The sequence below is a fragment of the Pocillopora verrucosa genome, chromosome 8, assembly GCF_036669915.1.
Source record: "Pocillopora verrucosa isolate sample1 chromosome 8, ASM3666991v2, whole genome shotgun sequence".
Classification (NCBI taxonomy): domain Eukaryota; kingdom Metazoa; phylum Cnidaria; class Anthozoa; order Scleractinia; family Pocilloporidae; genus Pocillopora; species Pocillopora verrucosa.
Genome location: NC_089319.1, coordinates 6,436,478 through 6,450,122, shown reverse-complemented (window position 1 = coordinate 6,450,122; position 13,645 = coordinate 6,436,478). Strand labels below are relative to the sequence as shown.

Sequence of the window (13,645 nt, the reverse complement as noted above, 5' to 3'; positions counted from 1 at the left end):
TGTACATTTTTTTTCTTGCATCCCTCAGCTGGTAATGGACAAATGCATCGAGACTTCTGATCACATGAAAACAGATGTGGAATATTCGGTAAGCTTTGTGTCGATTCAAGAAGTTTCTTAGTGATCTTTAAGGTTTATCTTTTTTGTTGGTCTCAGGAACCACCCTTTGTCTACTTTTGTATTGAAATTGGCTATGATTATAAAATTTTCCTCCAAAAGATCAACCAGTAAAAAGCCAAATTGTTCATGAAATGCCGCGGTTATATCTTCTCGTCAAGTCTAATTGAGATAAAACCCCGGGGTATTATTGGGTGATCTATAACGAGATGAACGGGTCTTATGAAATAATTTTAAAAGATGTGCATATGTTGTAAATGGCAGGTAATTTTCTTCTTTCCTGTAAAGTCGATTTAATTGTTTTAAGTGTGATCACTGATTTTGCCCATTTTCTTTGCAAGGAACGTGGTTTTACATGTGTCAGTTATGTCTACTCTAGCTTTGATGTGACTTGTCAGACAAACTGAAAGTCTCTGTAAGTTCTGTATAACCCATTTGTCCGCCCACGATCTCCTTCACTGTCCCTCATAAGCCTCACAGTGTTCCTTGTTTTGTCGTAAATAGTACATGGGATTATTCCTGATAATTTACAGAAGTAATGTGAATGTTAATAAAAAAGTTTAGAGTATCTATGTGATCATTTCGCAAATTCCCATCTTGATATCATCCTTAGCTTCTTTTTTCTCTTCTTTTAGAAATCATTCAATTTTGTTTTTCTTGACCCTATTCCTGGAGAACAAACTAATACAGAAGGAGAGCGGTACTTTGGTCCTAAGGTGTGTATATCGTGTATCAAATGCTCTGGGCATTGACACTTGACTACTTATCTTAAATGACAAATTAGCTTTGCGAAGAATAACAGGATCGTACCAACTGAATAAAGGGATCACTTGTTTTTAATTTACAATGTTTGTTTGTTGCAGCTCATGTTAAAACATGGTCACCGTGATCTCATTCTTCATCCTTTGACTCAAGAACTCATGAAAGCGAAAAGGTATGAGCAATGGTAGCCTCTCTTGCACTGCTTAATAGTACGTAACAAATGCACGACCTCGGGAAATTCTCAAAGTTAAAACGAGCGGTATACGACGGTGCTTCTATGAAAAGGGGGTTTCTAGAAAGAGAAAAGTTTATAAAGATACCGTGGTGCTGCGTCGCTGGGAGAGCATAACAGGGTAGTTTAGTATTATCAACTGATCTGATAACGTAAATTGGCCACTGTAAAACTTAACTCATCCCTTTGATCCCCAGAAGTGACTAGCAACTAATTTCTCCTTACAATATCACCCCTAAATCATACATTAATGTTATGATAATAAACAAAATCTTCACCAACTAGAGAAGCTCTTGATTGTCAAACAAATTCTCCTTAACAGCACCTTAGAAAATGTAGGGAGAAGAGTATGGAGAATATACATACTGATGTTGGCTTATACCTCCACTTTCTGGAAGGCTTTATGATAAAAAATGGAGGTCTTTTTTTTTTTTTGTCTTAACCTCAAAACACTTCCCTCGTTTGAAAGAACTTTAAACGAAACCTTTTCATTGTTTTGTGGGCAAAATGGGGAAAACCATTCGCGGAATATCTCTGGATATTACCCAGTCATAGCGTATTCGGTTACGTGAAGAGTTTAAGCCAATCGTGTGTAAGCATGAATCGATATCTGATGAAATCAACTGATGTCATTTGATGACTAGTTTGTTTCGTATTTTATAGGTTGTCTTGGAGATTGAAGTACTTTTACTTGGCAGCCTTCATATACACATCATTCACTTTGATCCTGACGTTTCTTCTGCTGTGTCTCAATTCACAGTCTATTGACAGGCAACACAACTCCACTTCTGAATTCTCTAGGGTACGTTGTCTCTTAGTCTTGATACGATATTGTTTTGGTGTATTTTTTATAACAATGAGAATGGCTGAGAGACTAAGTGAGCGAATGACTGACTGATTGACCGATTGACCGTCTGAATACATTGTCGAGTGAACGAATGAATGAATGATCGATTGACACCTTATTGGACAATAAACATGATGAGTGTTTCAGCAGTGAGTTACGATATTCATACCGATAGCAATTGCGCAAAATATAACATCTGGACAGAAATGAAGAACCCTATAATGATTTTTAACTTACTTAAATAATTAACCTGTATTTGTTTTCAACTTCTCTTCCCTTGAACCTTGCCAATTAATTTAAATTCCTATTCACAATCTAACCTAAAAACAATTTTAAAGATGTACACTACTGACATGTAGTTCATGATGTACTGTAATGGTGTTCCCATTATTTTAATAAAAAAAATAAAAATAAAAAAAATTAATCACATCCTCTTCGCTTGGACTTATTTATCTTGTTGACTGTGACGTTACACTCATTATTTCTGTCAGGAATTCTGTCCCAGTTATGGTTTTCCAATCTCGAGAATGGTGACGTCAGTAATTTCAGGCGTCTCGTTGCTGAGTCATATTTACAGAATATATGTCGAGGTATTGTTTGTTAGTATAGTCAACGTTATTTTTTCCGTTTGTAATTAAGGACTGGTCCCCCCTCACGATAAAATCTACCTGATCTCTCGGCTTTGTGATATTCATATGATTCCCCCGTTGCTGGCAGTTATTTGGCAGTCAATGGTCCATAGTCTTCCCTTTATACTCTGTTAGCGACGACTTATTGCCCCTCATGGAAGCTGTCTTTTTATTTCGTCCCAAGCAGCTCGCACGATAGATTTAAAACTTCTTTACACTTGTGTATTTCAGAAATGGAGTTATTGGATGGATATTTCTAATATATTAGAGTTGCTAAGCTTTTCTGCCGCCATTATCACGGTTGGCAGTAGAAAAATTTGGCACAATGAACGGTTTGAATTTTCGTTTGGAATCCTTGCTGTTCTTCTGGCATATATCACAATGATGTCATATTTACAAAGGTAAGGCAAAGAATGACTTCAGATTACTCATTCAACTTAAGCCTGAATCAGGTTCTTAGTTAGTGAAGGGGAGTGAAAAAGCGGTCGTAAGGATATGAAGGGGATCAAGCGACCAAAAAGAAGAAGAAGCTGTTCCGTAACAGGCGCAATCTCCCGCCCGCTCTTTCATTCTTCCCTTTTGACTGAGAGTTGGTGCAGGTTAGCTTTATCTATGAACGTAGTTTTCTTTAAAGATACTTTGTCATTTACTTTTTGTCTCTTGGTCTACAATAATCCAAGATGTTCTTAACTTTGACTTTTGTTAATCACTTGGTTGATTGTTTCTGTTGCTATTTCTAAAATGCAAGCTCTTTCACTAAGGCTTTTTAATCTTCTTCGCACGTTACAAACATTACAACAGGTTCGAATGTGAATTACTGAAATTCCTCGCCATCTCGTCTTTACCCGTTTCACTTTTATCTCTATCTGCAGTTCGTTTAAAGCTGGTATCTACGTCACAATGATGTTCGAAGTGCTAAGGACTCTTCTTATGGTAAATTAGTACTTCTCTGTAACTTGAAACGTAACGTATAAATTTTCATAGCAATAAAGGAAACAAGACCAACAGAAATGGCTCTTACCTTTCCTCCTTCTTCAACAGTAGTACCTGTGTTTGGGTGTAGACTGTTCCCTTGATAAGGAATTTGATATTAAAATGGAGCAATTTTCAATTGAGGGTCAAAAGTAGTCCGATATTGCGATAGTTTTGCCCTATAATTGCCCACTCTCTCCTCCAACCAAACGCAAAACCAAAACCAATCGCAAAAGGAAGGTTTAAGGGAACTTGCGATGAACTGGGGTGTCATTCAGAGCTAAGAAGATAAAGTTAAATTGAAGGCCGTTGATACTTCGAAGACGGGAGATAAAGAAAATCGAGAAAAGTTTTGGCAGTTGTGCAATTTAGTATCACATTCAAAATGAACCTAATGCGGATGTGAACGTATCCCACTAGTGGTGGAATATCGTCGTGAAATATTCTCGTGAAACATAAGCTTCGAATCCTCATCACGGTCACAAATATTTTATCGAGGTTCCTTTAGTTTATTTACTGCATAATATTCACACAGGTCTGTGCTGTGTTCTCTATTCTCCTCTTTGGATTTGCCTTGGTCTTCCATGTGCTGCTATCAAAGGAAGCAAACGTAAGCTGACTTCTTGATAATCAAAACTTAGTTTAATTTCCTTAGGGAAAATTAAGACTTATTCATATTTCCTGCATTCGTTTTAACCCTATCGTTGTTACGTAGGACTTCATATAGGCTGTTAATTTCATCATCACCTGGAACATAGCATATGCCAATCATGCTCTATGATGGTGAATCGCGCCGTTACACGGAGTCTGTCATTAACCTCACATTGACTCACCACCTAGTGCGAATGCGTTCTCAGTAAGAAGCGAGAGCATTACCAACAGAAAATGATTGCGCTGTTCATCAACAGAACTTAACATTGCTATATTTAACACAATTTTCTGAGACTTTTCTCTGCTCTCAGGCCTCAAGAAAGGGTATTAACCTTTCCTCGAATGGCGAGGTAAGAAATCACATATATCTACAAAATGTTCGCTTCAAGTTAATAACCTTAAGTTAGTTAAGATCTCACATCATGAATCCTGTTCTGCAAGCTATCTCTGATTTTCCTAAACTCCTATTATTTTCACCTTCTCGTCCAGAAGTGACACACAACGTGCTAAAGATTGTGCCTAAGAATTCCTTCAATGCACACTATTTCTTCTTTGGTCTGAGTCTGGTGGTTTTCAGTATAGTTCTTCCAAGCCAAGTTAATTGAACTAAACATAATCTGGGGCCAAAAAACTAAAAAAAAACGTTGTGTCAATAACAGAAAGGGAGAGCTGAAAAAACTTTTTGGTGCAGTGGGTTTGTGATAGGATCGTGGTTTAAGAGATGAGATAAGATTCTTAGTTTTCAGTATCACTCAACAGTATTATAAAGAGACATCATATTTGCTTCCTAACTTTTGGGCCTGATTTTCTCTGCATTACCGTAGTGTGCGTTAATGAATACATTGAAAAAGAGCAACATGATAATAACTACTTTTACAGTTATCGTAATACTCACAATAAAGATGAAAAAACTGCAGTAATTTATCATTATTATTATTAATATCATCAAAATATTATTACGATTAGTTATACGGCATAAAATGTCCGTTTTACAAATTTATACATTCTAGAATTTCACTTCGCGTTGAATAACAGAGCTTCGAGCTCGGGTTTCACGAAACACGAAGAGCCGATCAAAGAAAATTGCTTTGGTGGAGAGGACTTTTAGTGCAGTTTAGTTGCGGTTTCGACAAGAATAAGACTGAGACAGCTCAGCTTATAGTAATTCATTTGAACACACTCACTATCCTTATTAAATAGCAATCGTAGTCACCTGTAAAGGAGTTATAAGTTATTTTATCTTCTTTAGGATCCCTTTGGTCGTTTAGATCTGGCGATGTTGAAGGTGTTGGATATGATGGTTGGGGAGCTGGAATACAGTAACTTTTTTGTTGACAATACGCTGTATCTTCCCGATCTGACGAGATTTGTTTTTGCCGCATTTTGTTGTTTGGTGCCGATAGTTTTCATGAACCTGTTGGTAAGTCTCAAACTATTATTGAGCATTACGTCAAGAATTTGATCGATCATCAATTTTTGTTAGTATACTGAAATATTTGGTTGCACGTAAATGCAGCAAATAGGGAATTCTCTTAAACTTCAATCCAATCATGGTCAAAAAATGTATAGGCGAGTCAGTTCTTTGATAGTTTGACATTTTAAAATTTTTCCAGTCACAAATCTGTACGCTAACTGTTCTCGATCAACGATGACGATTTATTTCCTTCCTAGCTTTCAGTCCAGGGGCGTTACATCCGGCGAAATAAAATAAAATAATATAAAATTTTCTGAATTCAATACTTGTGCCCTGAAAGCGACTGAACTTCTAATGATATTTTGCTCTAAGGCTCTTCGAACTTCTATCAAATTAAAGTCTCTCCCACAATTTCTACTTAGGGTAAAATTTAATGATATTTTTGCTTAAATCAGATTTACGATACAAGCACAAAAGTATAGTCATTTGACTTTCGAAAAATATCCCCTTGCTTATCAGATTGGCTTGGCTGTCGGTGACATTGAATCCATCCAGAAAAATGCTGAATTGAAACTTTTGGCCATTCAGGTAAGATAACGTGCACAAAGTGCCTCGCTAGCACTTGAAAGTATCATATGGTTGGGTATTGGGTAGTTCACAGATGTATATCTATATTTGGCATATCGTAGCACGCTTTGGTGGTAGAGATGAGGGGTTGATTAACAAACAGAGAAGCCTTGACTGCGCTCTGTGGAAACCTTCAAAATTCGGACTGTCCATTTCGTTTTCTCTTTGAGGATTTTCGTCTCTGCTCACGTTATACTGACATCTATTATGTTTCTGTTGCTACTTGCCGGCTCGTTTGTTCCGAAATTTCACTTCCAATAAAAGGTAAAAAGCTAGAGAAAAGTCGGGAAATGGTTGGACATAGCACAAATTTGCAGACGGCACGAAAGTTTCTGCTCAGTTCGGTGTTTTGTACTCTGATAGAGCACGCTCTTTCAACCAATGACAGCGCGCGTTATACCCGAACTTTATCGTAACTAATTATATATATTAATAAGAAAGCTAACAACAACCCGCAAAGATTAAAACAGGGGTTGTTGCTGGAGCTAAAGTTTTAATTCCCTGACCGGGCAAATCTTTAATTCATTTTTTTTTCACTCACAATAAGCGCAAAAAACCAATGTATGGAACGATCCTTTTGGCCTTTAGTCCAACACTATTGGAATGCCACTGCTAATTTTGCACAGCGAGCTGAAAAAAAATGAAAAAAAGAACTGTTTTAAAGAAATATGTCGAGTTTCACAGCCTTTTATTAATTGCACTTTATCAACTGTACACAGTGACACTTCCGAGGGTTTTCACCGCATTGGGTATGATTCACATAATCTTGAAATTAGAAATCTGTAACCTGCCGTACTTATGAAATGTTTTGGGATTGTATTACAGAAAGGCAAATGTGTACAGATGTCTCGGATAAATATCAGTATCTGGGCAACTGCCCACCTACCCCTCCCCTAGCCCAGCAACAATCAATTGATAACAAGTTAGGGTTAATGTTGGGTTAATGTTGAGTTAGGGGAGGGGTAGGTGGGTAGTTGCCCAGATACTGATATTGATCCGATGTCTCTTTGTAGATTAACTATGTAGCGTTAAAATTTTGCAAATGTTTTTGAAGCACAAGCCTCCATCTTAATTATTTACCATACGTTCATTCATACGTTATAGCGGAGCTCGCAGCGCGCGCAGCGTATCCCCATAATTATACAAAGTAATAGCCCATCAAGCCGAAAACATTTGGATGTACGACCGTACGACCGTACGACCCTACAAGGTGCTACTTTTAACATGCGTGGTCAACTGTACCGCGGGCACGCCAATGCCATGACTTTGTTCAGTAGTCCAGTGGTCTGTGCACTGGGCTCCGAGTCGGACGACGCGGGTTCTAGTCCTGGCCGGGGCAAGGCGTTGTCCCCTTGAGACGTGCGGGGAAAAAAATGCGAGCTCCACTTTTAGGCTTGACTAAATCCTTATATTATTACATAAAAGAGAGATATCATTAATTGCATTAAATTTCTACTTTATTTTTTTCTTAGATTGAGGACGTTTTTACATTTGAACGACGCCTTCCAAAATGTCTTCTTCGCCGCTTTCACAAGTCGAGCATCACAAAATATCCAAACAAAAAGAGACATTTCTGGAGTACAAGCCTAATGGTAAACTACTAGCCAGTCCTAGTTATTATTGATGCAGCCCGCAGTTGGATGTGAGTCGAGTCAGGAGAGGTGTCTCGGGGATCTGGCGCTAATTATCGGTGCGAGACCCCTTGCTGACCTCTCGCTGGCCCCATACTCTCCCGCGGTTGAGGAAACACTCGTGCCCGAGCCCTAATAACGAGCGCCTGCTCGTAGACTAGTTACATAGTGTCCCCAGTAACATAAATGGAACTTGAGGGCGCTTTCCCATTGTTTGTTGCAAAACTTTAACCGGTCAAAGTAATCGCAACAGCCAATTACAACAAAGTAAATTATTACACGGAGCCATCTAGAGGTTAAATTAAAAACAAGCAAATTACCAGAAGCACGGCAAAATGCATCATCTGATTAGTTGAAAGGATGGCGTTACGAGTTTTGTAAACCAAGCACAGAGCGAGGTTAAAGAAAAAACCAAAAAGGTTGTAGATTATTTTCGACAATCAAGTGGAAATTGCTTTATGCTGAAAATAATCGACTAGCAGATAATTTTTTTTTTATACTTAACTAGAATTAACTCAAATCACTGCACTCGTTTCCTTGCTTTTTTCTTCCTGTCTTTGTTTTTTATTTCGTCAATTCGGTTATTTCTTATTAACTAATTTCAAGTTACTCATTTTCCTCATTATTAGAACATTCGTCGGTTGATAAGTGGGATGAAGGATAACTCCTCCTTGGATGAACATGACCACGACAACTGCGAAGAAAAGACTTCCGCATTCTTCCAGAGAATCGGTGCTTTGGAGCAAAAGTATAAGTTTACCGCTATCTTCTTTTGATAAACAATACAATACGACAGTTACCGAATAATCGAAAACAGCTGCAAGTTATGCATCTTCTTATAGGTCAGCACACACGAGGGAACTAGTCACTATTACTAGGCCCCTCGGGAGTTCCTCATTTGAAACTTTAACATGGTTTATTCGCGCCTTTCGGTTGAGGAACAGTGATTTTTAATCTTTTTTTATCAATATCAATATTTGCTCTTAATAGACTGAGCTCCACCCTCACAATCTCCTTCCCTTTTAGCTTTGTTCGCGTCTTACCCACAGTTCCGTAGCACATGATTTGTGACAGCAGTTTGTGACTGTTTCCATCGAATGTCAAAACGGCTAATAAGAATGTAAATAAACATTAAAACCACACATAAGAAATCAAACCATTTAAAATGTTCTGAAACTTATGTGCGCACCCTAAATGCGAGATGAAGAGTCACCTATGGTTAGTTACGTCATGCTTTTGTATGATCTGATCATGACTTATCTGTAAAGTATTTCAAAATTTTTATTGAATCACATGACAAAGTAAAGCAGAGGTAATGCGGTGCTAGGTTTCTATCGACAAAAAAGTTAGATATTCCAAATAGTTTGCATGATATTGTTACCTTTAATCGCAAATAAATTGTTGGTTTCTGAGAAATATTTCGGGAGACAAAGTAATTTTGTTTAATTATCATCCATTTATTTTATTTACAAGCTTTTTTTCCTAATTATCTTGGGTAAGGTTTTCTTATTTTTGTTCATTTTCCTTTAGAGTGGAGAGGCTTTACGCCAACGTAGAAAACCAAACGGAAATGTTGGAAAAAATTGTAAAGCTGCTTTCAGGAAGGAAGGATTTTCCTCCAGTTATAGAGGACGTCGGAAATCAACCCAGCCATTCCTCGATAGATGTAAAGCTATGAGACTGAATTACTCTGAAACTGACTATGAATGTGATTCACGAGCCTTCTTACAAAATTGAGAGTTTCGGAGAGAGCAACCTTTAGAGGAAAACTTCGTCTAAAAATTATTGGACATCGTGAACAATGTCTATGTCTGGATGGAAATGAAACAAAAATTGAAATAAAATGGGAAAAATTGCCACCATTTGTGACCCTCCACGGGATTTCAAGGAATGAGGTGAATGCACTCACACGGCACGCTCGCACGCTAAAGCAAAAGGACTAATTTTTAACGCGTTAGCTGCGTGTTAGTTACTTGCCTCATTAACTTCGCAGTCATTGTCTTGCTTCGCACGATAGAGACAAAGAGACGTGTTAAGATCTTGTTTGCAACTATGCACGATATAATATGGTGACCGTGCCAATTTTATAACACGCCTCTTAAAGTTAAAGTTGCTTTTGATTTGTTCAAGAAGTACGTCTTAAGCTGTAAGGCTTCTTGGCACAGCCACACGCTCGGCCAATACAATACTCAATACCTAGTGCAACTTCGGTCGCTAAATCGCCAAACATAAGAGAACATGTCGACGTTATAGTTGCGTTACGCAAGGTATATACCGCAGTGGTAAAGACCAAGAGCTCGTAAGATGCCAAGATCGGTGTACAGTAAATAATACGCGGCTTCTGCTCGGAAAACATCGTTTTGCGCCGGCTAACTGGCGGTTATTTATTTTAAAAATGCCGATTTGCATCGAATGACGAACAGCGACCGCGTCGATCAGGAGACATGGAGCCAAAACTGTAACAGTCGCTAAAGGAGTCACAAAGATTCGGTACTTGGCATATTAACTGCGTGAAGCGATAAGGGTTTATATTTTACGAGGTAAAAATTAAGTTTTAAAAAAGTAATTCATGTGTTCAAACTGAGCTCCTCTGGACCTTGTGAACAAGTCGTTCTCATTGAATTCCTTTTGAAAATCCTAAGGGAAAGAGCCGTTATTTGCCGTAAATGTTTCCTTTTTTATTACAACTCTCGAAAAGGACAGAAGATCTTCTTCGTTTTCACTTACATTCTGTAAGTAGTATACCTCACAAACACCGTACCATTCTCACAATTAAGCGGCTGATATAAACACAAGTAACAAAGTAAGCTGGGTTGTCCAAGATAAGCTAGCGTGTTAGGGAAATAAAGGAACTGAGCGTGTGAAAGCAAAACAAAGAATCTAGCGTGTTCTAAAAACAAAGCTCTATCGTGTTAGCCAGATATGAAGAATGGCTACAAAAACGCTTTCCAAAATCAATTGTTTTTATGCGCATATCTACACGGTAAGCGTGTCATGCCCTTAACGTGCGAGAGAGTTATAACGTGTCGTGTGCGTGCGTTCGCCTTATTCCCTGAAATCCCGTGGAGGCTGCAAGAAGTTTTTCCTTTTTCAAGCGATGAATACTTTTTTGTAATTGCCAACAAAAAGAGGGGGGGAGAGAAATTATAATAATATTACAGAGCTTTATGAGGTCATTAGGTATATTTTATGGTAAAAAACCAAAATAAGATCTCTTGGCAGCCTCTTGGTTTGCTTTCGGATACGAATGTCATGACAGCGTCTAGTCGAAACTGTGTTTACAGAGGCATTAAAATAAAAATAATTATTTAGATAAGGTGGTACTGAACTATCTAGGTATTTTTTCGTTAACAAGACAATGTGAAGTTTAAGCCTTTTAATTAAGAGCACTAGACCCAAAGTAGCATTCAGTTTTTTTAGTATCGGGCTTTATGCCGTCATTTTACACTTAAATACGAAAATAGTTAATGGTTGCTATTATGCAGGTTTTCACCTTGGCCGGAAACTCATCGGATATCTTTGAGAACTTGCAAGCGGACTCGTTGAGTTCTATGCTCAAAATCTCGGTCACAAATTATTAAGGACGATTAGCAGTCTAGTCCTCTTTCCCGAAGGATCGCCAACCACTCGCGATCGTTTCTGAGCAACATTTATTTAACAGAAATCTCAAAATACTTGTGGAAAATTGGTTCCTTGCCGGTAGGTACTAAGTTTCGAAATACCTCATCTTTTACTGGTCAAAAGCTTTTTCTTCTTTTTACAAGAAAAGGGCAATTTCTTTTTTGTGAATGAAAGACTCAAGGGACAAAATGTTTCCATTCAGCAGTTCTAGTTTTCCATGAGACCAAATGTTTAATGATTACATGTCAATCATTTCTTTGTTCACTTTAGTGAACTGAATATCATGACTATCGAGATAATTACTTTTAACATGTCCATCGCTTTCACTAATCATTAAATTATTCTTTATCATTTCACGCATATTTCATCTTCTCTAATCAATGATTTCATTGATTTTTCGTGAACCAACTTTTGCTACAAGCTTGCTTCGATTTGCTTCGGAACCTTTTCAACAGAATTTACGTAAAGTTGCAAGATGTCAGTTTTTTTGAGTTGATAAAAATTTTAAAAGTTTCACAAATCAACTCAGTAATGCAAATAATTCAGTAACCCAAAACAATTAAAAAGACCAATTTGAATTTTGAAGACAACACCAAGAACTACGTCACGACACCTCAATAGATCAATAATAACTGCTGATTCTTTCGCGCGTGCGCATTAAAAATGAAACAAAAGAAATCGAAAGAACGAGAATCAAAAGCAGTGCAGCTTACAAAACAAATGAAAGATTTCCAAAATTGCAAACATTATGTTATATTTCCAGACGATAACGAAACTTGATAGAAAGAAAAGTTATAATTAGTTCAAAAAAATAAAACGTGTGTCCTCTGTAGTTTGAGAAAACGTTTAAACTCATTCTATGTAATATAATTGCAATATCACTGATATGCTAAGTGATTTCTCTGTAAACAGAATTTATGTTACCGGCAAATAACTGCCTAGATGACACGAAAAGATACCTACATGGTTACAATCCACGTAAGCCTCTGAGAAAAAAATATAACATTACTTTTCAAGGTCTACGAAAGGCAAAATAAGTCCTTCCAATGCGTGAATTTTTTCCAATAATTCTGATGTTACGTGATTCAAATATTACTAATTGATATTTTTGTTTACATAACTGAATAAACTATTCAAGCTGTGTTTGTCCGCTTATTAGGGGAGAAGTTAAGATTCCTTCAATATCGTAATTGAATAAATATTCATAATATTTCTATCTTTGTTAATCGTGTGTTTTCGTTAAAATGGTGTTGAAATTGTGATTTAAGTATTCGCAGCTGTGTTTAAAATTTACGTTTGAGTAATATTTACGATCTATGATCTCAATTGAGAAACTCTGTTTTTACTTTGTCTATCAAGTCAGTTTAGTCGGATAGCTTGTCTCTGCCTCGCTGTAAAGAATCCGTCAAGATATTTGGAGATTTCATTAGATCGTAACTGGGGTAAGTTTAAAATCTATTGGACACAAATAAAACTTTATTCAGTTAACTTATAATTTTTAACTATTATGTTTAGTTTAAATCCACAACCGAAAAAGAAAGGCCGTTCGCAAACTTAGTTGACAAGTCATATCTTATTTTTTTAACGTGTATCCTGCGTTATTTTCCATTCAATTCATGGACACGTTTTGCTCAATGACCTCTTAAAATAAAAGTGTACCGTCATTCTTAACTACTTGTTGCGTTCACATTTTCCTGTGATTCTGAATTTTGTGAAATTTCAGGGCTGGTGTCAATGCAACGGTTCACAGTAACATTTCAGTAACAGCGATTTGGGCTAATTATGAGAATTTAAGAAAAGGCTTCCTCGCATTTATCTACTTTACTAGCGATTATAATAAATGATTTTCTTTCGATGCAGCTTTAATTCAAATGGAATAATTCTTGCAAAAATCTTCTCTAGAGAATTTCTTTGAATTTGCCAAAGGTCTGATGAAAACGAGTTGAAGAAAAAAGTGTGCAGCGTCTTAAATGTTGTCAGTAACTGTAGTTTTTAAAAAGATCAATAATGCCCATGGCAATGGATCATAAATCCCTGTAACGACAACAGTTTTGTGACTGTGGAAATTGATTTCAATGTGATGCTAATTAATGCTTTGTCTATTTCTCGATTTGCTACAAATTTTAATGAAACTGGGTTTCT

At 37.1% G+C, this 13,645-nt stretch overlaps 1 protein-coding gene across 2 annotated transcripts in view; it reads left to right on the top strand.

Moving 5' to 3' along the window:
* The window catches only part of LOC131769828 (transient receptor potential cation channel subfamily A member 1), a 28,194-nt gene extending 16,381 nt beyond the window's left edge, over positions 1-11,813 (top strand). For both annotated transcript variants that reach the window (XM_059085555.2, XM_066171325.1), the window contains 14 exons: positions 29-88; positions 753-833; positions 981-1,051; positions 1,775-1,913; positions 2,450-2,548; positions 2,819-2,988; positions 3,460-3,520; positions 4,095-4,169; positions 4,522-4,560; positions 5,460-5,630; positions 6,144-6,212; positions 7,724-7,843; positions 8,512-8,630; positions 9,413-11,813. In XM_059085555.2, the coding sequence (XP_058941538.2) occupies positions 29-88; positions 753-833; positions 981-1,051; positions 1,775-1,913; positions 2,450-2,548; positions 2,819-2,988; positions 3,460-3,520; positions 4,095-4,169; positions 4,522-4,560; positions 5,460-5,630; positions 6,144-6,212; positions 7,724-7,843; positions 8,512-8,630; positions 9,413-9,560 (1,422 nt within the window). In that variant the 3' untranslated portion in view covers positions 9,561-11,813. The remainder of the gene's footprint in view (positions 1-28; positions 89-752; positions 834-980; positions 1,052-1,774; positions 1,914-2,449; positions 2,549-2,818; positions 2,989-3,459; positions 3,521-4,094; positions 4,170-4,521; positions 4,561-5,459; positions 5,631-6,143; positions 6,213-7,723; positions 7,844-8,511; positions 8,631-9,412) is intronic.
* The last annotated feature ends 1,832 nt before the right edge of the window (positions 11,814-13,645 follow it).